The sequence below is a fragment of the Carya illinoinensis genome, chromosome 5 (assembly GCF_018687715.1).
Source record: "Carya illinoinensis cultivar Pawnee chromosome 5, C.illinoinensisPawnee_v1, whole genome shotgun sequence".
Lineage (NCBI taxonomy): Eukaryota > Viridiplantae > Streptophyta > Magnoliopsida > Fagales > Juglandaceae > Carya > Carya illinoinensis.
In genome coordinates, this window is record NC_056756.1 from 23,319,951 (window position 1) to 23,347,130 (window position 27,180).

The 27,180-nt window shown below is 38.4% G+C and overlaps 1 protein-coding gene and 1 non-coding gene across 5 annotated transcripts; one reads left to right on the forward strand and one right to left on the reverse strand.

Annotated features, from left to right (window-relative positions):
* Nucleotides 1-1,478: 1,478 nt before the first annotated feature.
* LOC122308800 (RNA demethylase ALKBH10B-like) lies at nt 1,479-18,864 on the reverse strand. Of its 4 annotated transcripts, none has more exons than XM_043122025.1 (8): nt 17,696-18,864; nt 16,765-16,812; nt 16,093-16,190; nt 15,875-15,992; nt 3,397-3,516; nt 3,127-3,239; nt 2,888-3,045; nt 1,479-2,413 (listed from the first exon to the last, which is right to left on the reverse strand). In XM_043122025.1, the coding sequence occupies exons 1-8, from the start codon at nt 18,330-18,332 to the stop codon at nt 1,678-1,680; spliced, it is 2,028 nt and encodes a 675-aa protein (XP_042977959.1). In that variant the 5' UTR covers nt 18,333-18,864; the 3' UTR covers nt 1,479-1,677. The 4 variants fall into 4 exon arrangements, with proteins under 4 accessions (XP_042977959.1, XP_042977958.1, XP_042977957.1 ...); XM_043122024.1 differs by having other exon boundaries at nt 3,397-3,519; XM_043122023.1 differs by having other exon boundaries at nt 3,397-3,522; nt 17,696-18,863.
* Nucleotides 18,865-24,977: 6,113 nt separating this feature from the next.
* Nucleotides 24,978-25,085, forward strand: LOC122312116. The gene has a single exon (XR_006243029.1). It is a non-coding gene; the product is annotated as a small nucleolar RNA R71 (small nucleolar RNA).
* The last annotated feature ends 2,095 nt before the right edge of the window (nt 25,086-27,180 follow it).

Consider the following 27,180-nt stretch of genomic DNA (forward strand, 5'->3'; position numbering starts at 1 on the left):
TCATAGGTAACGTGAGAAAGTAAGGTGCGGCTTGGGAAATAAAGGAAAGGGAAGAGATATATAGAGAAGTTGGGAGAGGGTGGATTTCAATTTGGACTCGGATAGTAATCAGCAGAGTTTGAAATAAAATATAATTTAAAAATTCAATAGTTCTTCATTTAACCTAGGATCGAGAGTAAATGAGATTGTGTAGAGGATTTCAATTAATGATGATTACAGTGAGCAAAATTCTAATGGTCGATCTTAAATTTTAAAATGAGTGTAATTCGTCTAATAAATATCTTTGACTTTTAAAAAAGATTTCTTGGGCCAATTACTAATTTAATAGGGCTAATTGGTTCATAAATAATAACGGGCTTTAAATTCAATACCGCTGATCAAATTTAATTTAGATCCAATAAAATTAACTTTAAATTATTAGACAGCCATTAAATTTCTGCCAGGACTTACTCGCCCATATGTTAGATTAGATGCACTTTGCGGCACCCACAACAATTTTTCTTCACCAACCAATAGTGTCTTTCTTTTCACTCAATTACATTGGTGGTCTATTCCCTTGCATTAGCAGACCCTCACATTTATACAATGAAATGTTAAAACTAGAATGCTTGTTTCTTAAAAAATTCTTCTAAATATTGAATAAGCAATAATGCTATGTATCACACTCCACCTCACTCATCCACTATATAAGATGTAATATTTTTCAACTTTTATGATTTTTAGATTATCTTCTATGCTTTTTAAAGAATAATCTAAACGTTGGTGTCATCACAGTAGGATGAAAGTGTGGTATGCAAAGTTTTCCTTTACGCAAAGATAAACACAATAACTAGATTGAAAGCCCTTTCAATTATTATTATCTTTTGAATCAATATAATTGGGCTTTCTAACGAGCTGCCTAGAAGCGTTTCTGAATTGAGTTTTGTTTGACGTTAGATGACAATCTTGTGAAATATTGAGATTACGCTAGGCTTTTCGTCTTCACAACTGACAAAAGCAAAACTGCAAACGGGGTTTTACAGTGACTGTCTAGGGAAGGCTTCAGTTACACTGCAAAAGCATGAAAAATGGATATTAGAACTTCAAAACTAGTCTTGTATCGTTCTGTATCTTTTCCCCCTTTCCTTTTATTTTCTGGCTACACAACGAACTTCATGGAGAGATCTTCCAACATAACCTGAAACCAAACCGAACTACTGCAATCCTCTCAGATGTAATATAAATTGGCAAAAGACTAACACCAATAAACAACGTAATTTACACACCAAAGCATCAGAATTTTTTCTTTTTTATGCCATGGAGTTTATACCTGATATTTTGTAGAAGAAAATTCTATATACCGCGCTTGTCCCACTATAATCAAGTGGTATTAATCCATGAATTAATCTAAGGCAGCCTTACTGCAGGAGGCATAGAGGTTTGCAAGGATGCGACTAACCCCAGACCATAATTCAAGAGAGAGAGCGAAAGAGCAATAATTAAAATAAAAAACCGAGTTTGCTACCAACTGTAAAAGTTAATACAAATAGACAACAAAAAGGGAATGGAGGAAGTGAGGGTTTACAGTGAGATGGTCTTGTCTTGAATGTTGCCGCTCTTTACATTTGCTTCAAACTCATTGAAGTTGGCAGCCTACCTCTTAAAAGGAACTCTCTCTCTCTCTCTCTCTCTCTCTATCTAAACTGCTCCTGCTGACTGGCTTGCCACCACATTGTCAACACTCTCATTATGTTCTTCCTCCTTCGCCACTGCCCGTCCACTGACAGTTCCATCAACACTTCCATTACGGCCTTGCCCAAGTGTTTTCCCTTCTGACTTTCCTTCTGGCAAAGCACTTGCACTATGGCTAGATTTCCCTGAACCGTTTTCTTTTCCAGACAGGGAAGCCGTCTCAGCAGATAAGTTCACTTCAGTTGCAGTAATTGGTAACTTTTGAGGAGATAATGAATTAGCAGAGCCTGGTGGAGGAAGGAAAACTCCAGTGCCAGGTACTGGAAAGCGAGGTGGAGGATGCCTTGGTGGTGCAGCCGGCCATCCAGTTGAGCCAGATGGCATAGGAACTGGTGCAGGATAAGAAATGGCTGGTGAAACTGGACTGGGCACAAAAACTGGTTGGATGCCATTTGGGGGTGGGATTTGGGGCCGAGTTGGCGGGGCTGGCAGTACACCAGTAACTGGAACAGCACTAACATGCTTTGAAGGCATTGAGTGGCGAATATTATTGGGAGATCTACTGGGTGGTGGACCCCAGTGGGATGATGCTACAGAAGGTGAAGGAAGACGTTGACTGTCACTAGGTGTGGATTTCTTTGGTTGAGACTTTGTGAAAGTAACAAGTATCCTTTGTTTCTGGAGGGATGGAATAGCATGTCGTGCAAAATCCGAGGATTTTCCTTGCATTACTAAGAGAGATCTGTGTTTCTCAAAATGATAAACATTATATCAGGAAGCAGGAGATCTAAAACTTCAGTTGCAACTCATCAATTATAAATTGCAAGTCAAGAAGCTTGGAGGAAAATAAACACGTTCTATGTCTATAATGATGATATAAAATGACAATTGATCATAACTATCATGTTCCCATCACTTCTAAAGTATGCAAACACGTTTTAAGCCCAATTCCCCTCGTGTATTTATAAAGACTCTCCTAATGGTTATGTGAAGATTTAATGAAAAAATGTATAACAAGGCAGCTGTTATTTAATAATGTATCTGCAGTCTCTACTGTAACGTGGACATGGTTGAACTCAAACTTACCAGGTCTTACAGGATGCGGAAGTAATGTCAAGTTTAATTTTAGAGCACATTATGCTATGGAGATTGATAATAGACGAGTACCAAAAGAAAAAAACAGCACAAGCAAAGTGATGCAGTTCAAAATGATTACCCAGGTGCAAGGGAAAGCTTAAGAGTGCCTCTAAAATCCCCAGGATGGTGGTCTATCACAATTGCTTTTCCAAAAGTCAGGTCACAATCTGTCAAAAAAAGGATGCAAACAGGCCTCCCAAACCAAGCTGGGAACATGTGTGGCTGCGAGTGATCACCCTACAAATATAAAATAAAAATTAGGCTAGCTTCACACATCACACACTTAAAAATACAAAAGAGAATACCATAATTAACAACCTCATTATAGAAATCAATGATGCAAGAGTCTGGTTTTGAAGTCATTATTTGCATGCCTACCAAGCGTTCAATAACATCTTGTAGCAAGGGAGGGATGGATTCTATTTTCTGATCTGCAAAATTTATTAAAGAACAGAATCCATGAATAAAGTTTAAAAGAAAAAACTACTTATCAAAAAAAAAAAAAAAACTGTTTAAAAGAATAAACTCAAACCACATAAGGAACTCTCAAAACTTATTTTCAGAGGAACATCTTTAAATGGAGCTTGCCTTTAGAGGTTCCTACTGCATTATCCTCTTCTGGAGGTGCATCTGCAATAGGGAGACCCAACTGAATCATCTCTCTTCCACGTCCCTTCATAGGCCTCTTTGAAACCACATATGTCTGACCTGCTTCTGGCCAAACAAATATTTTAGCAATTATTTAGCTAAAAGGGATTTACTACGATGTGTCCAGACACAAATGTCTCAAAGAAAGCCAAAAGTAAGTTCATAGCAAGAAGTGATGAAACATATAAAACAGAGTAGGCATTGAACATATTTCCCACCAAATGTATACGCAGAGGACATGCCCTCTATCCCATTAGCCAGAAAGGAGACCATACTGTTTACAGATGACAAAAATAATAATGACAATATCAGTTAGGCCCCTCTGGTAATACCCTGGTATAATAATATTATCCTTACCCCTTAAGGGACTCCCTAGTAAGGATTACTACTATGGTCACACTCAGTTAATGACTTCAAACCTCTGGTGTCCCTCAAAAGAATAAAAAATTTGGTAAAGAATCGTTGTATTAGTAGCATTATCGAGCTTTTACTCAAAGGGCAAAAACCTGAACAGCTTCTGGATTTGGATGAAGCAACTTTATTGCAATGCATAATATCACATGTACATAAAATCACCATTCCCAGAACTTTGTTGCCACAATGGAATCAAAATAAATCTTCCCCTTTAAAAGTGAGGAAGGCCAAATACAATAGTCACTAGGTTCTTTGAATGAATCTAATTAGAATTCTTCAGGTTGAGGAATTTTTGTTTTGTTTGATAAATAAATTTTATTAAGACAAAAGAGGATGTTATCCCAATTCAGAAGAAGTATATGAGAGATCCACCAAACTAGCCGAAGGAAGAAGTGCTAAATTTAAAAAGTGAAAATATAAAAAGAGCCACCATTTGGGCCACAATTGTATGAAAGAGGACACTAACAAAGAAATACTTGAATTCTGGCACGGCACCGATTTCTCGCCATCCTAAGAACTATGGCCATTTCTTTCTCTTCAAATACAATAGGCACTATGAGGTCATCCTCCTAGTGTGCACTAATATATATATATATATTTATAACTATTAAGAAACTTCTTGAACATAAAACACCTATTCATCACTAAAATTTTTGCCTCAGAGTATCCACAATTGGGTTCAGAACAAAGGGAAGTAAGTCTCTCCATACACTTTCTCTCCGTACACTTTCTCTTTTCGACAATGATTACACTTACTCAATCTCACCGCTGGGTTTGGGTGGTTAGTGACGGTTTGCACGGTGGTTTGTTGTTTTTTATCCTGGGGGCAACACACATCATAGGTCTCATTCAAGTTTTAGTTATTGACTCTAAGCAGTTTACAATTGCGAAAGAGGGGGTCAACTTGGTTATCACAGAAAGGTCTTGGAAGGTGGTGGCTACGGTTACACTAGGACCTGCTTCAACACAATGGCTGGCCAAGGCTATGGTTTCATGTTCAAAGTTTGAGAAAAATGATTTCTACACCCCAATAAGGGAAGGTAACCGAAGCTTCATTGCTTAGCGGTGCTGCAATGAAAGAGGCCGCTAATTGGCAGTGGTGGAATTTAGTGGTGGAGGGAGGAGGAATTTTATCTTTGTCCCAGAGGAAGAGGGTAATGGATGGAGGAGAATGGGGGAGGAATTGCAGGAGTCCTTAGTCATCAACAGAAGTTTTCACAGCAATGGAGGAGTGGAGAGGCCACATACGGAAGCTCAGCCATAGCCTCGTTCCTACGGAGAAGCACTGATGGTGGCACAACCCTTTGAACATCAGTTTGAAAACAAAGGCAAGAAAGGATACAGTAATCCGAATACGGGACAACCCTCTGACAGTGAAAGACGTCTAGCAATTTGCCAGGGTAGTGGTTGCAGAAATGAAGGTTGCATGACAGTAGGGGAGACGCTGAAGCTTCTTCTGGAAGCTAAGTCTCAGTTATGTGATTTGCAGGCTAAAGTAGACTTTTTAATAGGGAAAGAAAAGGGGCCGAATGGTTATGGGCCTTCCTTGGGCCCGAATGGGACACTTGATCTACAACTTGATAAACCCACACCAAAACATATGGGTCCCCTCCAAAACAGCCCCATTGTAGGCCCATCCCAGCCCAACCCTTCTATACGCCAGTCTCAGCCCAACCTGAATTCTCGGCCCAGCGGGCAGGCCCCCATATGGAGAATCCGAAACATCGACCCGCAAGCTTTGTCCGGACTTGCTCCAAAGAAGAAAGTATCGGTTGTACCGATTCCGACGGAGAACCCAACCCAGGTGGAACAGACAACACGCCGGCGCTCATAGTGGAATAGATTCTGCCGTCAAGGGATGCCGAAAAAGAGGACAGCAGGCATTTTTCTTCATTTCTCCCTGATCTTCACGAACAGAACGTAACGACAAGGGGCTTCGATTTTTGTTCAGACCAGATAAAGGCTCCTGTGGCACCGGGCAAGCTCCTTGACACGTTTTTCCCTGATTTACACGCTCAGAAAGTAACGACAAGGGGCATGTTAATTTGTTCAGGCCAGATGGAGGCTCCCGTGGCTTCGGGCGAGCTCCTTGACACACAGAGCACGCCGTATATGGGTAAGGAGTCAATGTCACCCTCAGTGGAGGCTCCCTTAGTTTCAGGTGAACATCTGGATTTTTTTCCAGAAGGTGGAGATGGCAGGAACTTGGAAACTGGGGAGAATAGATCAGAAGGGAGCTCACAATATCACACAGACATCGTTATGGTCCCGGATACTCAAATGGTTGCTGCTGAAGAGAATAATAACATGGACACTTTGACTGAATGGGGAAGAAATAATTTATCTGGGGATGATAATGAGGTTGGTGACAGGAACCCTTACCCTTTGAATTGTTTATTACCCAGAGACTTTGAGATGTCGGATTGGGTCCTTAAAAAGGTAGAGGATATACAACATGTGGTGGGAATAAAGTGTGTGGGTTATGAAGAACAATTCATGGCGCTTCTCACGGCAATAGAGGTGGGTCATGCGCATAAAAAAAAAAAAATGGCTCCAAGAAACAGAGGGAGCTCAAGAGGCTTGACTGGTCGTTGAACGAGGGGAGCTCAAGCCGTGATAGAACCAAAGGGAAGGGTAATGCTGATTTGTTATGAAGCCAAAAATTTTATCATGGAATGTTAGGGGGTTGAACGAGATCAACAAACGCCTTTGCATAAAAAATTTACTTCGAGAATGGAGGGCGGATGTCGTTTGTTTACAAGAAACTAAATTGAAATTGGTGACCAGAAAATTAGTGAGAAGTGTGTGGCATTGTCCGTATGTAGACTGGATTTATTTAGCCTCGAATGGGGCCTCGGGTGGAATCCTTGTGATGTGGGATAAGAGGGTAATGGAGAAAATGGAGGAGTTTGTAGGGGAATTTTCAGTGGTTGTATCTTTTAAGATGGCAGAAGACAATTTTATGTGGGCATTTGCAGGTATATATGGGCCTAATGCTGACAACATCAGAAAACTTTTATGGGAGGAAATAGCTGGAATTTGGAGCTGGTGGGACCTCCCCTGGTGCATAGGCGGTGACTTTAACATCACAAGATTCCCTAGTGAAAGATCGAGAAACAGTCAACTAAGTCCAGCCATGACGGAGTTCTCAGATTGTATTTTTGATTTGAACTTGGTGGACCTCCCACTTGTAGGTGGCCCTTTCACATGGTCCAACAACCAGACTTACTCTCGACTAGATAGATTCCTAATTTCGCCGGATTGGGAATGTCATTACCCGGAGGTATCTCAAAAGAGATTACCACATCTATGTTCGGATCACTTTCCTATTTTACTGGATGGAGGTGGTATTCAAGGTGGTCGGCATTCTTTTAAGTTTGAAAACATGTGGCTTAAAAGTGAAGCCTTTGTGAACAAGGTAAGACATTGGTGGTCTTCTTATCAGTTTCATGGCACCCCCCCTCTTTTATTCTCGCAGGTAAATTAAAAGCTCTAAAGAACGATTTAAAGCTTTGGAATTCTCAAAGTTTTGGAGATGTGGGAGAACAAAAGCAAACCATGACCGAGGAGATTCAGATTTTTGATAGAATCACCGAAGAAAGAGTCCTCACCCCAGAGGAACTTTTACGGAAGACAGAGCTGGTTTCAGAATTAGAAAGAATATTATCTTTAGAAGAGATTTCTTGGCGTCAGAAGTCAAGAGCCCTTTGGTTAAAAGAGGGGGATCGAAGCACGAAATTTTTCCATAGAGTGGCCAACTCACATAGGAGAAATAATACCATTGATATGTTGAAAATCAATGGTAGAGATTGCACAGAAGCTCCAGTGATCAGAGAACATGTGGTGAGTTTTTTTGATAATCTTTTTTCAGAACAAGAGGGATGGAGGCCAACAGTGGATGGGCTAGACTTTGATTCTATTGAACCACAAGTAGCATCATGGTTAGAAAGAGCCTTTGAAGAAGATGAAGTACACGCTGTGATTAGGAAAATGGAGAAAGATAAAACGCCAGGACTAGATGGTTTTTCGATGGGGTTTTTTCATACGTGTTGGGAGGTTGTGAAAGAAGACATTATGAACGTATTTCAAGAATTTTTCCATGCTGGAAAATTCAAGAAAAGCCTGAATGCTACTTTTATTGCTCTTATTCCGAAGAAATCTGGGGCCTCAGAAGTGAAGGATTTTAGGCCCATTAGCCTTATCAACGGAATCTACAAAATTCTGGCTAAGGTGCTGGCTAACAGACTGGGGGAGGTTTTAGGAAAAATTATTTCTAAGCCTCAAAATGCTTTTGTAAGGGGTCGTCAAATTCTAGATTCCGTGTTAATAGCCAATGAATGTCTGGATAGTAGACTAAAATCTGGTATTACAGGGATCATTTGCAAACTGGACATGGAAAAAGCTTACGACCATGTAAACTGGAACTTTCTCCTATATCTATTGCAGAGATGTGTCTTCGGGGAGAAATGGCGCATGTGGATCAGATGGTGTATCTCAACAGCAAAATTTTCAGTCCTTATTAATGGCAGCCCGGAGGGTTTCCTCGACAACTCTCGAGGTTTAAGACAGGGAGATCCTTTGTCCCCACTTCTCTTTGTTATCATCATGGAGGCCCTAAGTAGGATGTTAACGGCTCTGGTTGCCAATGGGTTTATGGCTGGTTTCTCAGTGGGTGACTCGAATAGAGGCTTTATTTCTATCCCTCACTTGCTTTTTGCAGATGACACACTAATTTTTTGTGAAGCAGATAAAGAACAACTTAGGGCATTAAAGGCCCTTCTTCTATGCTTTGAAGCAGCGTCGGGTTTAAGGGTGAATTTTGATAAATCAGAATTAGTGCCAGTCGGTAGAATTAGTAGTATTCAGCATTTGGCTAACAATTTGGGTTGTAAGGTGGGTTCTCTCCCTATGACTTATTTGGGGCTACCGTTGGGGGCTGCTTCACGATCCCTACAAATCTAGGATTCAGTTATTGAGAAAGTGGAAAAAAGACTGGCAGGGTGGAAGAAACTATACTTGTCAAAAGGAGGTCGTGTGACTCTTGTCAAAAGCACTCTCTCTAATCTACCAACTTATTTCTTGTCTTTATTTCAAATCCCAACCTCTGTGGCTTCGTGCATTGAAAGACTTTATCGGGATTTCTTATGGAGTGGGATGGGGAACGAATTCAAATTCCACTTAGTTAAGTGGAACAAGGTATGCAGACCACTCTCATCAGGTGGATTAGGAATAAAGAACTTGAAGACGTTTAACCGAGCACTTCTTGGTAAATGGCTTTGAAGATACAAATATGGAACCAGAAGCATTATGGAAATTAGTCGTTGACTGCAGACATGGGAGAACGTGGGGTGGTTGGTGTACTAAAGATGGGAATGCCCCCTATGGGGTGGGGATTTGGAAACACATCAGACGAGGATGGGGAGATTTTGCAAACCGTACTAGATTCTTGGTGGGGGAAGGGACTGGTATAAAATTTTGGAGGGACATCTGGTGTGGGGAGACGGCGCTGAAGGATGCTTTTCCTACCGGGTTCCGTGTGGCATGTGAGCCAGAAGCTTCGGTGGCAGATTTTCTGGTGCGTTTAGGGGATCAAGTCCAATGGAATGTCACCTTTAGTAGAGCAGCTCAAGATTGGGAAGTAGACAGTTTTGAGGCTTTTTTCAGATTAGTGTATTCCACGAAGCTGAATGGTATGCGAGAAGATAAGTTGTGGTGGACACCTGTGGATAAGAGGAACTTTTTAGTTCGCTCATTCTATAAATCCCTTATAACCACACCAAATAGTCAGTTCCCTTGGAAAAGTTTGTGGAGGAATAAGGCACCTCCCAAAGCACTTTTTTTCGTCTGGTCAGCGGCCTTGGGTAAGATTCTGACGAAAGATAATTTGCGTAAACGCCGGGTAATCATTGCAGACTGGTGTTGTATGTGTAAGAAAGCCGGAGAGACCGTGGATCATCTATTGCTACATTGTGAGACAGCGAGAGCCTTGTGGTACGAAGTGTTCAACAGAATCGAGTTTAACTGGGTGATGCCTGCTACGGTGACTGAGTTATTGGCTAGTTGGGGGATGCTCGGTGGATTACCACAGATCAAAGCCGTGTGGAAAATGGTTCCAATCTGTGTTATGTGGTACATATGGCGAGAGCGCAATGAGCGGATATTCGAGGACAAGGAGCGGACACTAGTGGAGCTTTGCTCTCTTTTTTTCTCTTATTTTGTCCTCTGGGCCATCGCTGTAAACTTTAATGGCCAAAATATGCACGATTTTCTTTTGTCTTCTTTAGCATCTTAGATAGGTTTTATCTCTTGTATAACTTCTTGTTTTACTTGGACTATGCCTATTCATATTAATACTATCGTTTACCTATAAAAAAAAAAGAAACTTTATTACTAAGAATAGGCAAAGTCCAAGTACAAAGGACATATATGAAGGAAATACCTACATCTCTCTAGAAAACAAAAGAAAAGCTAATTCAAATCCAGAAAATTAACATTATTCATTACAAGAGTTTCAGCCCACAAACACAGTACTAAAGAAGAAATACCCAAGTTCTCCAATCGAACGTTCTTTGTCTTCAAAGCATCTCCCATTCCTTTCCAGCCATAGACACCACATCAAGCATGAAGGAATCAGCTTCCGTATGGCAGCTACACATCTTCTTCCCTCTAATCCATACCATCCTGCAAGTAGATCCACCACAGCCTTAGACATCACCCAAACTATACCTATCCAAGTAAAAACCTCATTCTACAAAGACATGGCCACTTCACAGTGAAGAAAAATATGATTTACAGTTTCTCCATCCTTCTTGCACATGACACACCAATCAGCTATAAACATACCTCTCCTCCTAAGATTATCAGTGGTCAAAACTTTGCCAAGAGATACCACCCAACTGAAAAAAACCACCTTTGAAGTTCACTCTCCAAATATTTTTCCATGGAAACTCACAGCTCCTGTGACAGGTTAAAATTTTGTAGAAAGAAGAGAACCGGGGAAATTCCTGCATGAACCCACAGAATACTATCCTCCCTTCCTGGCACCACTTTTGACCTATAAAGTCTTCCCAAAAAAACAGTAACGTCATTCACTTCCCAATCATTAGCGTCTCTAATAAAGTCAACATTCCACTGAATAATATTATCAATAAATGAGAAAGAATCTCCCACAACTGCGTTTTGATCCCTCGCAATCCTATAAAGAGAGGGAAAATCCAACTTAAGTGTAGAATCCCCACACCAAGTGTCATGCCAAAAAAGAATCCTCTTCCCATCTCCCACCTTAAATTTAATATGAATAGAGAATTCCCCCTAACCTTTTCGAACGAACTTCCACAAGCTCACCCCATACGCACCTCTAGCTTCTTTAGAGCACCCCCCCCCCCCCCCCAAAACCCCCCACATACCTCCATATTTAACATCAACAACATTTTTCCATAAGGCATCTCTCCATATGATATCCCCAAAGCCATTTCCCTAGAAGTGTTTTATTAACCAGCCATAAATTTTTTACCCCCAAACCACCACAAGAAATCAGTTGAGTAACCTTATTCCAACTAACCAAATTACATTTTTCTTCTTCTCCATTACCTCCCCACAAAAAATTCTGATACAATCTCTCAATTCTTCTTGCTACCCCTTTAGAAAGTAAGTAGGGAGGTTTGATAATGTGCTTTTTATCAAGGTTATTCTTCCCCCTTTAGACAAGTAAAGCATTTACCAACCAGCTAATCTCTTTTCAATTTTCTCAATCACCCCTTTAGACAAGAACCCTAGTGTGCACTAATGGCTACTAACTGCTCTTTCAAACATGATAAGAGATCCACCACATGAGAAGGCCTAACCCAATCTATTCCAAAGAGACAGAAACATCATGTTCAATAGAAGGCTAGCGACCTCAAAGTGCAGATGAAGGTGATCTATGTATTCTCCACTCTTTTTACACGTAACCCCGATTAACCCCACTATAACCTACTTCCTCACATCGTACGATGTAAAAATGAGGTCCTTTCATGGACACTAAACAAATTGTGAAATGACCTTACCTCGAACACTCATTTTCTTAGATGGACCCTTGACCATTTTATGTTCACCATTACATCCCACCCTACACAAAACCAGTCAAAGAATGATGAGAGGAGTAGATCCACCTCACAATCATTAGCCTCCCTTACAAAAGATACATGTAGCACCCCATACTGGTGATGTGTATGTGAAGTATAAGATTCCCCATTGCTTGGAAGGGAGAAGCTCTTGCTGTTTACATCAATTGACTAGCCCTTTTGAAGTATGGCCCAGATGTAGCTTGGGCTTTCCCTTGGGGCATTACATATGCTATAACTTTGGTCATGTGTATCAAACGTAAGCAAAAATATGGTTACATGAATCAGAAAAATACATGGTAACTTTTGGAACCGTAGATGCAGTATTAACTTGTAATGCCCCATAATATTACAGCCCCAAATTAGTATAATTGAATTTTATGTTTGAATGGGAGACATGGCTGCAGTTTGATTATTTTGGTACAGATCGATTGCATTTAAATGCTGTTTGGTTTCATTTGTGGGGCTGATATGTTATAGAAGGCAAGTAGATGAAACTTGCCTAAATGGGCCTACTATGGGAAAGGAAACTTACCGAAAACAGGGATAGTCACTTAACCAGAGATTTCAGGAAGCCAAAAATCCACACTGCGAAATCCTCCATAGGTTTAGAAAACTTCCTTAACTGGAAACCAGAAATAGGAAGCAACCAAGTAACCCTAAGTCTGTAATATCTCTAAGAAATTTCCATAATAAAAAATCCGTAAGAGAAGCTTCTAGGAGGCACATTCTGCCAAGATCAACCAGCCAATTAGGGTTGGCTGTCATCCAAATCCTACTCCATTTATGACCCAACATTGCAGTCTAATGAACTCACCAAGTATGCCAACAAGAAATCCCCCTCTACATTCCCAAGTGTGCCGCTCCTCTAAGCCCATTTATAAACTTCCATCGACAAATCCAGGGAGAAACGTTTAGGCCACCTCCAACTCTGCTGCCAATTTCTACAGCCTCTCTACCTATTTTCATCATCAATCAAAGGTAACTGGATTCAGAATCCTTCTCAATGTCTGTTGCGGCCCATAGGTGAGAAAGTCTTTGAGTTCCTCACACTTCTCTTCATGAAAGATAGGAATAATGATCATTCATTGACTTTGAATGCTGCTGTACAGATTAGAAGTCCTCATATTCGAAGCCCTAGCCTGCAACCTTCGTCTCCCTTGCTGCCAACATTGCCAAGTTACTAAATTCAAATTTTTTTTTTTTTTTTCCACTTTTGAATAAGAAAAATCCTAAATTTCTTTACCACAGTAAAATTGGTAAGAGTATTACTTGTTTTGCTCTACTTTCACATCCCAGCACCTTGTTACCAAGCTCTAAAAGAAATTTTAGAGGCTGCAAACCTCTGATCTAGCTAGGGTAAGATTCCGTCAAGAATTCCTTTTAAATTTAGAATCCCTTCATTTTAAATTCCTTTTCAGAGTCAACATTCTGAACCATTTTTAGGCATTTTTTGTGGAAATGAAAGAGGGGGGACAGAATAGTCATCTAGTCCTCTCTTTGTGTAGCAAGATTTCTTAGGCAACACCCTCTCTTAAAGTTCTATGCAATGTATAGTGTAGGCCATAATTTGAGGTATGAAACATAATCTTACAGCAAGAAGGAAATTGAAAATTCTATGGGTTTGGAATTTCTATGAATCCCACCCATGGTTTGCAAAGCTGGTTCCTTACAAGTTTCGGTTGAAACAAAAATGTCTAAAGCAGATGATCACATAGAAATATACATAGTTGTCTTTAAAGTTGAACATAAGTGGGCAGAAGAGTCAATCTCACTGGTGAGTTTCAAAAAGAATGCAACATTAAGGCCATGGTTTTGATCCTGGAGTCATTCGCCAATGACTCAGAACTACTGATTTGAAACAAACCTAGGAATTTCAGCAAGTTAAATTTCGGTGATACATAGAAGGCTGACAGCATACATCACTACACTTTGCACCATCCTTAAGGCTCTAAGACTCACGCTTCAGCACTTTGTGGTCATTCAGTGACCATGGCACCAAAGTATTCAGCCTTTGAAAGATTTCATTGTAGGGACTTAAGACCATAATAACCTAAAAGAACTTAGGCTGAAGTTTCTTTCTGTCCAAGTGCAGCAAGCTCGTAGGTTCATGACATAAACTTGACTGACCCATTTGAGGACTTATGAACAATAGAAAGGATAGAGAGTGAAAAGTCTTGTGTTAGCATACCAAAGAACCTAAAAACAAACCATATTGCATATTTCATGAAAAACTGTTGTTTTCTCATGGAACACACACACACACACACACACACACACGAAAAAAGATCGGGCCAGGGGTATAAAGCATACTTAGAAGTTTCAAGCCCCCATAACCATGTAGAGAAGAATAGTAATACTGATTATGAAGGTTTTCCCTAGGTTGTGAGGGAGGCGTTGATATTGTGAAAGCTATGAAACAAAGTACAATTATCATACATTTAATGATTATTGAAAATGTTCTATGTTGAAAAAATGGTTGTTTAAGCTACATACAATGATATTGACCATTCATGTAAGCCCCTTTCTATTCTCTTTCTATATGATATTTCTATAAGTGAAGTTTGCAAATGCTTTCATATGATGCATACATACCAGTTGAAATTTATGAACACGGTTATGTTGTGAAAGTTATGATAACATTGCTCATATGAAAGATAGGCAATTATGGCATGAATGGTATGAAACTTGTGAGAAAAAAAATGAGTAGCGAATGCATTTTATTATGTTTTATTTTGGCCATATGATGATACTTGGTACCAATCCAATGCTTTGGGTGCATGTGCAAGCCACAACAAAGGACGTTAAGAAGGTGTCATCCACTGGGGATGATTACATCCAACAACAAAATGGTACCCCTGATGTGCACAAGATGTGGGACTGGTGCACAACAGCAGCAAAAGGGTTAATGAGTACTAGCTGCTCTGTAAGTAAAGGATTAAACTGATAGATGATTTATGGAATGTGCGCAAAAGCTTAATTTTGTTTAAGGATGTTTTTAAAGATAAATCCCAGTTTATATCTTTTTACCATATAAATTAATTTTTGTTTTTATTTTTTAAATATTCCTGGTCCGTCATCAATAAACTGTTATCTTAATCATGAAAATTGTTCTTGGTGATGTTGAGAATGTTGATACAGGCGAAAACTAGTGATGAAGATCATGTAATAGTCAATAATGTTCAACGCGTTCTAGGATTGAGTTTATGTTGAAGAAATTGACATCATCTCAAGTTTCAATCTAATTACTTATAACAAAATTATTTTGTTTTTTAATAAGTACACTAATAAAAAAGATTTATTAAAAAAATATATTGTAATGGCATCTATGTCGCAAGCATTGTGTCCAGAAACAGAGGGTATGTTTGGTTAAGAGAAATAATGAAAATGTTTTAGATTTTTATTTTATTTTTGATAAGCATGTTTTAGAATTTTTTTGAGATATAATGTTAATGAGTTCTGTGAAAATAAATAGGAAAATTTGAATAAAAAAACTTTTGAAATATGTTTTGTATTGGGGCTTGTGAAAGTGGATATAGGTAGAGTGGAAAAGTTGTTTGGATATAATTCCTTTAGGGCAGTTTTTTTATTGATGTTTGTGTATTTTAATTTTCCCTGAAGTCTAGGCAAACGATTGGATAAACAGATTTTTTTTAATTATTTTATTTAAAAAAAAAAAAAATTGGAAGATGTTCCAATTAAAGTTGAAAATTCTTTCTGAAAAAAACAGTTAACAAAACAAGGCCAAATCTTCCTCAACTTTAGAATATATGTGGAATTGACATAATTGCTGTTAAATTTAAAATCTCCATTTACAACGGGCAATGCTTTCCTAGAGAAAGGAGAAACAAAAAGAAGAGCAATCTTCTATGATTCTGAAGAGACTGCGTTCGTAAACTTGCCTTGAAAATGTCCTCTTTTTCCTGAAGCCCTCAGATCATTTACTAGTGAAACAAGCCCTTGCACTTCCAAGTCGTTAAATAATTCTTCATAGTGCTGCAGCCCGTCAACCACATTGACCTAAAACATAATAGGAGAATTATAAAAAATAGAAAAGAATATCAAGAACTTCTCACTTGAGGTAGATATAAATAAAAGTACTAGTAAAGTAGTACACTACCGCCTTCCCGTCAAACATCTCAGTGCCAACAAAAGTTTTTGGCACGGTACCAAGATTCTGCTTCTCATTCTGGTTCTTTTCCTGGTGTGAATGATTTTCTAACAAAACAAAGAAGGCCACACTTCAAGACAATAATAAAAATATTTAAAAAATAATATAGCTTAATACAGTAGACTGAATTAGTATCAATAAGGTAAATATAGTAAACAATCTTAGTCTCAATATAGCAAGTAGTTTTAGTCCTAAATCCATACAAGAGAGAGGAGGGGTTGTTTCTGTGTTTTGATGAGTTAAATATATGCATAAGAGAGAGGTTATCCTATATCTGTTAAAAACATTTCATATACGTTCTAACCACAAGCACGTTATGTTACAGGGGGGGTGAGAATAGCTTTCGAGTTACATTCTACTTGGTATAGCCGCCTCCTTTCCTTTATTGGCCATCACTGGATGAAAACCCATACCATCTATAATCCATAAGCTGGCAGATGCCCTAACAGCCAATGTCATTAACTCCCAAGGAGTTTTGAACTCCCCCCACCCACAATATTATAGAAAATTCTAGATGCACTGCCACCACCACCCCCCCCCCCCCCGCCCCCGGCCCAAAAAAAAAAAAAAAAGATAGAAACACCCGCGCGCACACATGGAATGGAAATCCAAGAGGCATGCCTTTGGAATGTGAGTTGCCACAAACCATTCCTTCCCCATTTCCAGCATCTGCATCAGCAACAAAAAACATCGACATCAAAGTGGGCATATGTAGACTCAAATGTAAGGTGGCTTTGTGATGCAAATCAAGCATTGAAAGAAAACATTGACCCTTCATTAGGAGAGGAAGAACTGTTGGTTACCCATATCACCATTTTCTGATAGTAATAAAAGAAAAGCCAACATTTTTTCCCTGACCAGAGGAGAGGAAGTGCAACACAAACATATAGGGAATGATTTTTCTAGAATTTTAAGCTTTCTAACTCTAAGAACCTCAAAGACGTTGGCATTATGCACAGAACAGGCATGCCATGCATTGTGACACACTGACATTGGGGAAATTTTTTTTCTTATTACTGTTCAAGAAAGTCTTTAAAAACAGTAAAATCATCTTTGCAAGAAGCACAGACTGATAATGAGATCAAACTTAATGTTTTGTCAATCATGAAACATTATACTCTGCCACGACAAAACACGCATGCACGGATCTACTAAAATGTCCTGTACAGGAAAACTGTGCCATTGGGAAATAAAATTAGAGGTGATACAATATATTCAAGGAGTAAGGATGAAGAAGAGAAGCTCAAAATCACATAATCCCAAATTAGAATGGTAGCCAAAACATAAAGAAGCAATTACCTTGTTAACTCACAAATCAAACTAATAAACGATCTTCAAAAATGCTCACGCGATACATATCCATAAAAAACATGTTTCAGAAGAAGTTACTGTCCTAATAAAAAACACCAAAATCAAGTCATTCGAATTAGTAATGACATAAATCTCCAACACACTATTTATGAGAAGCAATCCGCTAAGTAATGAAGCATTTAACATCTTGCAACAACAGCACATGTATCAAAACAAAGCCTGCGGAAACCCAATAGATTACCTATTTTCTCTTCTCCAAGTGCTGAATCCTTATCATCCAAATTCCCAACCTGCCTTTCGGACTTAACTTCCTCAACTTTTTTACTCGGTCTCTCGGCTTTCTCAAAACCCACAACACCACCCAACGCACTCTCATCATGACTATGAGACTCTACACTAGAATTATGCGATTCCTTCGTCGCCTGAAGCCTCTGCCCTTGCTTAAACCCCATACCAGATCTCTTAAACTCCTTACCTCCCGACTTAAATGGCTCCATGTATCGCTGCTGCCTCCTCCACGCCACTTGTTGCAGCGCGTATATAACTTCAGCCACCGAAAAGTACTGCTGCAGATGTAGCACCGGGTTCCAATTACACCGCCTCTGCTGAATACATACTATAACATTATCGTACTCGCCCGGCTCACCAACGGCGCGGATATGGTGACACAAGGAGTCAATTATCGCATTGGCAGCGGCAAATTCGCCACGCAGCCACGAGATAAACCCATCCCGCTCATCAGGGAAGGACTGTCGGTGGTAGTGCTGGTGGATCTCACCCGCGCCTCCACCACCACCAGAACCACCGATAACCCCGCTGCCACCGCTAGGAAATTGCATTTTGTCCGATAAAACCACATTTCCCGATGGCATTGCCATGAGAACAAATAATCCAAAATTCACAACTATCACATATACCGCATGCTCAGTACTGCTCGCACCAAAGCCTAGAAAGACGCGTTAATCCGATAAAATTAAATATCAAATATAGGGGAAAAAACGACTTAGGCCAGTAATATTTATAAAATTAATAAACTCTAAAACAAATGGTAAACAGAAGGTAACGCAATTCTTGAACTGGGTTTTGATATTTTTATCGAACCGATCGGATTGGAAGAGGTGGAACGGAAATATGCGAAAATCCCAATAGGGAGCTAATGGATTATTGTGGGGGGGTGAAAAGCCCGGATCTGAAAATGGGATACGTGAAATTAGTGACTGTTTTTGAGCGTACAGTGACAGCTACGTGCAGATCAGGGAGTTCATTTTGTATAGCGTGAAGGAACAAGATCTAGGGTTTGTAAGGGTTCCGGTGAGTGGTGACTTTTTGTGTGCGATGACTGAATGAGAGAACGAAGTGTCTGATTCCACACGCATTTGAATAGAGGTTTTTAGTTGTTTGTTGTCACTCGTTCACTTTTTGGGTTTAGTTCTTGAAATGCTCAGTGTGTGGACCGGACCAAGGACAGAATATTCGTTATTGTAGGGGTGCTTTGGTCATATGCAAGGCTGTAAATAAACAAATAATTTCATAAATGGCTTAAAATCCGGAAGATAAAAAGCGGAACTCTAGAATTGTCCAATTTTTTTTTTTTTTTCCTTTTAGAGAACTTGTATTGTCATTAACTTATAACAAAGTTTGGATACAGTATCCACATAAGTAATGCTATTACTAATACTTAGAGCATTTTGAAATAGAGTGTGAGCTATAGAGTTACAAGCTCTCCTAGTATGTCTGGCTGTCTAGCTAGTGGAGGAGTCTAGCGTGGCCTTTGTGTCTCTGATCAGTAAGCCTACATAAGATTCTGTATCTATTGGGGACTTGAGGTAGTTAACTACTTGCAAAGAATCACCCTCCATAATCACATCCTACAACCCTAGTGATTTTAAGAACAAAGATGCTTAGAATGTAGCAAAAGCTTCAACTAGATAAGGGTCAAGGAAGAGGGTATGATTCATTCTCAGGGTGGCTAGCAGGGAATGTAGCAAATGCTTCAGCTAGAAAAGGGTCAAGGAAGGGGGTATGATTCATTCTCAGGGTGCCTAGCAGCTTCCCTTCCCAGTCACATATGACAACCCCAACTCTCACCTCACAGTTTGTTTTGTCCAGGCGAGCATCCCAGTTTAGTTTCAATTTCCCTTGTGGGGGAGCTTCCTAATTAGAGTGAGCATTGGAGACAATAGAGCACTTCTGAACTAGTTAGTAGGTCTGGTGGATATCTTCAACGAGCTGTGATTACGCTCAAAGAATAACGCGGTAGTTGTAGCACAACTTTGGGGTGTCGATTCCACAGGGAGACAAATTAAAAGAATAGCAAGAGGAACAAAGAAACTAAAGAAAAAATATTAAATAAGTAATAGAGAACAAAGATTAATTTTAAATGTAAATTCAAGTGAAGTAAAGTGATTAACAGAAAAAGTACTCAAATTTAACAAACAGTAGAGCGTCGGGAATCCCTTGCACAAATCTGATATTTTAATTATTCTTAATTCATTGGATAACTCAATTAGGAACTCAATTCCCGCAATTCCCAATCGGAAGGTATAGATTTATAAACCAGACTTAAATTAAATATAACCCTTTGAAAAAACATTCACCACTTTTAAAAAACGTGAATTACTACCCTTATTGATAAAATCCAATGAAGACAATATACTCAAAAAGTGATATTGCAGCAAAAAACTAAATCAATATAGATAAATAATTGATCCAAACATAATCAAAGAACTAATCCATTCAATAGAAAAAGCATGACTGAATCCATAAACACAATAAATTCTATGATTATTCGGAGAAGAAAACATCAACGATGAATTGAGAATGATAAAACAAAAGAGTTTTAGCAATTGAAAATCAAATACATGAATTAAGAATAAATTAGAAATACCATCTAATGTGCAAGTTTATCCCTAACCCTACTTGAGAATTTAGTTACCCATAAATATAATGGACAACAAAAATCTCCAGAGAAAACTGAAGTGAACGGTGGCCATGGAAGTGATTTTCTCCTCTCTTCAGATCTGCCTCTTGTGCCTCTTCCTCTCTTCCATTTAGTGCTAATGATATGCTTATATAGGGTAAGAAAGAAACCCTAATGTCCTCTTGATTTCCGCATAAAAAAATCGCCTAAATTTTAGGACTTATCTTGGCAGCCACGTACAGCCTTCAGGAGTTCGAATTTGGAAATCTTTATTAGAGACAAAGTTATAGCCCTTTAAGATATCTTTCCAATGCATCAAGAATCGCATCAATTCAATATATGAGTAAAAAGATACAGTCAAAACACTAAAGTATGTCCAGACTATCTCCTAGCGAATTTCGGACTTGGACTTCTTGTGGTTTCATTTTGTGATTTTTTTCTTTTTCTTTTCTTCCAAATTGCTCTCAAACTCCATGAATGTCCTCTTTTGAATTTGACTGGGTTTGACTTGCTCTTTTATAAACTCTGAAATTAGACATAAAAAAACTGCTTAGGAGTATCCCAACGTAAATAGAAATTCAATTTAAGAATACACATTAATTCCTATGATTTCTATTCACATTTTAACATTTTAGTCCAATAATAGGGTATGTAGAGTGCACTTTCGCACACTCATCACACCCCCCAACTTACTCCTTGCTAGTCCCTAGCAATTTTCATGTCAAAACAACGAAAGAGACCAAAGAAAATCACACATAAAAGTCATCAAGTCACACTTTCCAGATTCACATATTAAAACAATTTAAGGAATCCAATAACCCATCAAGATCAATCCACCTATAGCAATCCACAGAGTGTGTGTGTGTTCTCCAAGCCATAACTATCGTACCACTAACCTTGACACATGCAACATCAAGAACATCTTAAGCAAAATGTTCAACTTCATAACTCACGGGTATAATAGTGTTTCGTGTAAGGGCTCTCTCTATGGAGTTGACAATGGGTGTATATACACTCATGAAAAATTAGGCAATTATGTACAAGCAACAAGCAAACATTGATCTTATGACAAGAACACTAACAAATGAGACTTTCATCAATCTTTTCAACAGCTTATTTAGGATCAGAATGGTCAACACAAAAGGTTGTAATGTGGCTTGGTTTTGGGGTTATATGAAAAAAAAGGATGAAAGGGATTCAAAAACTTCCAAGTACATACAAATGGAATTTTATTAAATATCTCAATAGACCACACTTCTCACTTAATATACTCTCAAACTTTTCAGATCATCAAATAATAATGCTTTTCCTTCTTCTTCCTTCTTTTTTTTTTCCAACAATTTGATGGACAAACACATGCCACTTTTGTATTCTTTCCATCTATACCAACTTTTTTTTTTGGAGCTCACTCAATTGAACACTTTGCAACTTGTACTCTTCTCTTTTTTTCCGTCGTCTTCTTCTTCTCTTTTTTTTTAATTGAAAATGATAAAATTAAAGAAAGAAAATACAAATTCCACACCTAGTATACACTTGGAAGTAAAAAGGGCAAGAAAATCTGTGTATAGGTTATACTCCAATGTGGAGAGGCATGGATGATATGGGCATATGAAAAGAAAAAACTACAAGTGTTTTATTGGCTCAAAGTTGGCTACTAGGGGTCTATGATGGAAAAGATAGCTTGAAAGGCTCAAACGTTAATCCTAAGTTGACCTTCGTCATATTCTAAGTATATCCACCATTGTACTGCAAACCATGTAATGATATTCTCAAAAGAAGTGCCCAATTCAACAGATCAATAAACGCTTATCACAATTTACTGCATTTGTATGCTCTCAATCCTCTCCAAACTCACATGAAAACTTAAGCAAAAGAGTTCTCTAGCTACATGTGTCAAACCACCATCTTACCACAAAACTTGGATAAGTGCATTAAGGATTCTGTGAATGTTTTAGCAAAAAATGATCTGGTGGGTTTGGTGAATTCACGAAGATTGCTATGAATGAGAATGAGTACACATGTGAAAATGATGCACATGTGATGCAAATTAAAAAAAATTGACACATGAAAATATGCCACAGAGTTCCAACAAGCATTTTAAAAACTGAATTTGCACCACCACCCTCCAACTTAAATGAAACATTGTCCTCAATGTTTAAGAATCAAAATTGAATGGGGAGTAACTGAAAATGGTAGAATACACCTGATGAGTGATGTGGGTAGCTCCCTAAACACCAAAGATGGTAATCTGAAATGACGAAATGAAACTATCCTGCAATCAAAAACAAAGAAAACAACAGCAAACAAAAATGATAAGAAAGAAAATAAGAAAAAACAAAAACAAAACAAAGCAAAACAAAATAAATAAAGAAACACATACCTTGGTGGTGTGGTCAAGGTTGATAGACTGGATCCACAAGTGGAATGTCTTCCACTTCCGGAACTTGCCTATTAATTAATATTTTAAGGCGTTGACCATTTACTTTAAAGATCCGACCATCCTTAGGATCTTCTATTTCTACCACCCCATTTACAAAAATATTTTTCACTAGAAATGGGTCAGTCCACCTAAACCGAAGTTTTCCTTTGTGCTTGTGAGATCCAAAATCATATAAGCATATTCGGTCATTAGGTTTAAACCTCTTCCTAAGAATATTTTTATCATGAAACGCTTTCATTTTAACCTTATAGACTTTAGACTTAGGCAAATATTTCAATTTAACTCTTGGTTCTTTCATACTTACAGGAATCTGTTTTCCACATTTCTTAGGCAACTCCTCAAATTTCTGTTGCCAAACCTGTGTACCATAATCCTGAGTTTCATAAAAAACAGCACAAATATCAATAACATCAGATGAATCACTAACAGATGTATTAAACTCAGAATTCACAAGGGAATATTCAAGGGGATCAAAATCATGAGTTGTGTGAACTCCCTTGTCTATGAGTGCATCAATCATATACGTTTGGTGGCACTCGTCATCTGTTGGTTGCTTCTCAATATGGAAAATGTTGACCTCCATGGTCATGTTTCCAAAAGATAATTTCATCAACCCATTCCTGCAATTTATAAGTGCATTAGCCGTAGCAAGGAAAGGTCTACCTAATATGAGAGGAACTTTAGAGTTAGACTCAACAACTGATTGAGTGTCCAAAATTAAGAAATCAACAGGATAATAAAACTTGTCAATTTGGATCAAAACATCCTCAACTATCCCTCTCGGTTTCTTAACTGAACGATCAGCCAACTGAAACACGACAGAAGTAGGCTTAATTTTACCCAAACCAAGCTGCAAATAAATGGAATAAGGCATCAAATTAACACTAGCTCCTAGAGCTAGCAAGGCTTGCCCAAACTCATGATTCCCAATATTACATGCAATGGTTAGACAACCAGGATCCTTGTACTTAGGAGGAATTCGCTGTTCAATTAGAGCACTAACTTGCTCTGTCAGAAATGTTGTCTTCTTAACATGGTGCTTCCTCTTAACTGTACACAAATTTTTAAGAACTTTTGCATAAGTGGGAACTTGTTTAATAACATGCAAAAGAGGAAGGTTAATCTTTACCTGCCTGAGGTCTCCAAGATTTCATTACTAGGATCCAAAGTTCGCATACCAGATTTTAAAGCTTGAGGAAATGGTACCTTAACTGGACTCTTGATTACCTCGGCATCCTTGGGGAACTCGGTGCTATCATTGCTTTGTTCATCTTCAACATCCTCTTGCTTATCAGTTGTTGGGATGTGTAAGGACTTACCACTTCTTGTCATAATGGCATTCACTTCCTTTAAATTTTTTTGTGCCATATGCTGACCTTGGGGTGCGGATTGAGCTTGAGAAGGAAACTTGCCACGCTCATTCACACTCAAGGAGCTCATTATCTTGGATATATGACTCTTTATCTCTTTGTTTTCTTCAACAACCTGCATAATTAAAGATTCAAACTTTTGATTAGTTTTACTCTGTGCCTCAATAAAAGCATGCAAAATGTCTTCTAAAGGACTCCTAGAAGATGAAGGTGCATGATATAGTGCAGGATATGATCTAGGGGGTTGTGCAGGCGGCTGGTTTTTAGACTTCCAGCTAAAATTGGGGTGATTAAGCCACCCAAGATTGTAGGTATCAGAGAAAGGTGCAACAGGCTTCATGTACATACCTAAGGCATTACATTGTTCCTCATACATCCCTCTCATCTCAGCAAATGTGGAACACTCTTGGGCAAGGTGATCTACCCTACCACACACAAAACACCGTCCAAAAGACTCTGCATGATTAGCCACGTGTGTTGGCTTTAAGTCTTTATTCTTCAACACCTCTAGCTCCCTAGTGAGCATCTCAACCTTAGCCTTTAGGTTATCTTCTTCCTTGAGATGGTAAATTCCACCACCATTTAGGTTTCTTGCAGGTCGTGACCTATTTGTGCTCTCAGTAGCACTAGGTCCAGTCCAAGTGTGAGCTTTTTCAGCAAGCTCATTGAGGTATTCTATGGCCTCATCAAGATCTTTCTGTAAGAACTCACCATTACACATCATCTCTACAAATTGACGCTCTCTAGGTGTAAGTCCCTCATAAAAATAACTCTCACTAAGCGCCAATTCTCATATCCATGATGAGGACACATAGTCAATAGCTCCTTAAATCTCTTCCAAGACTGATACAAAGTCTCACTGTCCTTTTGTACAAAGGTGGAGATTTGCCTTTTTAAAGCATTGGTCTTATGTTGGGGAAAGTATTTATTAAAGAAGACCTGAGTCATCTCATTCCATGACCCAATAGATCGTGGTCTCAATGAGTATAGCCAACTCTTAGCTCTGTCCTTCAAAGAGAAAGGAAAGAACTTAAGTCTCACAATGTCATCAGTTGCATTTTGACTATGAAAAGTCGCAACTACTTCCTCAAACTTCCTAATGTGCACATATGGATTTTCATTTTCTAAGCCATGAAAAGGAGGGAGTAACTGTATCATCCCTGTTTTAAAATCCAATTGGCGAATATTAGCTGGAAACATGATGCATGATGGTGTGGCTGTGCGTGTAGGGTGGAGGTAATCCTGAAGGGTTCTAGTGGGTTGATCTTCGTGTTCACTCATTTTCTCAAAATTAGAAGAATTATCAAACAAATGATCAGAAAAATTAAACTCTGACTCTAACACAGGTCTACAAGCAAACCGACCCAAGGTGTCTCTATACCTGTGCATGCAAGGTAGAGAAAAACGCAACACTAAAAAAAACTACAAAAAGTAAAAGAAAATAAAAAAAAGATGCAGCAAGCTAAAAGAGGGAACGAAGTTACCGCCTTTACGAACTGTTGGAAATGAAAACTATCTCACAATTCTTCTACCATCTCCTCGGCAACGGCGCCAAAATTTGATTACGCCCAAAGAATAACGCGGTAGTTGTAGCACAGCTTTGGGGTGTCGATTCCACAGGGAGACAAATTAAAAGAATAGCAAGAGGAACAAAGAAACTAAAGAAAAAATATTAAATAAGTAATACAGAACAAAGATTAATTTTAAATGTAAATTCAAGTGAAGCAAAGTGATTAACAGAAAAAGTACTCAAATTTAACAAACAGTAAAGCGTCGGGAATCCCTTGCACAAATCTGATATTTTAATTATTCTTAATTCATTGGATAACTCAATTAGGAACTCAATTCCCGCAATTCCCAATCGGAAGGTTTAGATTTATAAACCAGACTTAAATCAAATGTAACCCTTTGAAAAAACATTCACCACTTTTAAAAAACGTGAATTACTACCCATATTGATAAAATCCAATGACGACAATATACTCAGGAAGCGATATTGCAGCAAAAAACTAAATCAATATAGATAAATAATTGATCCAAACATAATCAAAGAACTAATCCATTCAATAGAAAAAGCATGATTGAATCCATAAACACAATAAATTCTATGATTATTCGGAGAAGAAAACATCAACGATGAATTGAGAATGATAAAACAAAAGAGTTTTAGTAATTGAAAATCAAATACATGAATTAAGAATAAATTAGAAATACCATCTAATGTGCAAGTTTATCCCTAACCCTACTTGAGAATTTAGTTACCCATAAATATAATGGACAACAAAAATCTCCAGAGAAAACTGAAGCGAACGGTGGCCATGGAAGTGATTTTCTCCTCTCTTCAGATCTGCCTCTTGTGCCTCTTCCATTTCGTGCTAATGATATGCTTATATAGGGTAAGAAAGAAACCCTAATGTCCTCTTGATTTCCGCATAAAAAAATCGCCTAAATTTTAGGACTTATCTTGACAGCTACGTACAGCCTTCAGGAGTTCGAATTTGGAAATCCTTATTAGAGATAAAGTTATAGACCTTTAAGATATCTTTCCAATGCATCAAGAATCGCATCAAATCGATATATGAGTAAAAAGATATAGTCAAAACACTAAAGTATGTCCAGACTGTCTCCTAGCGAATTTCGGACTTGGACTTCTTGTGGTTTTATTTTGTGATTTTTTTCTTTTTCTTTTCTTCCAAATTGCTCTCAAACCCCATGAATGTCCTCATTTGAATTTGACTGGGCTTGACTTGCTCTTTTATAAACTCTGAAATTAGACATAAAAAAACTGCTTAGGAGTATCCCAACGTAAATAGAAATTCAATTTAAGAATACACATTAATTCCTATGATTTCTATTCACATTTTAGCATTTTAGTCCAATAATAGGGTATATAGAGTGCACTTTCGCACACTCATCAAGCTGTTTGACTGTTTGGATGATGGAATTTGGGTGAGTGAAAATGTTGCTAAAAATCAACTCATTTCTTCTTTTTCAAA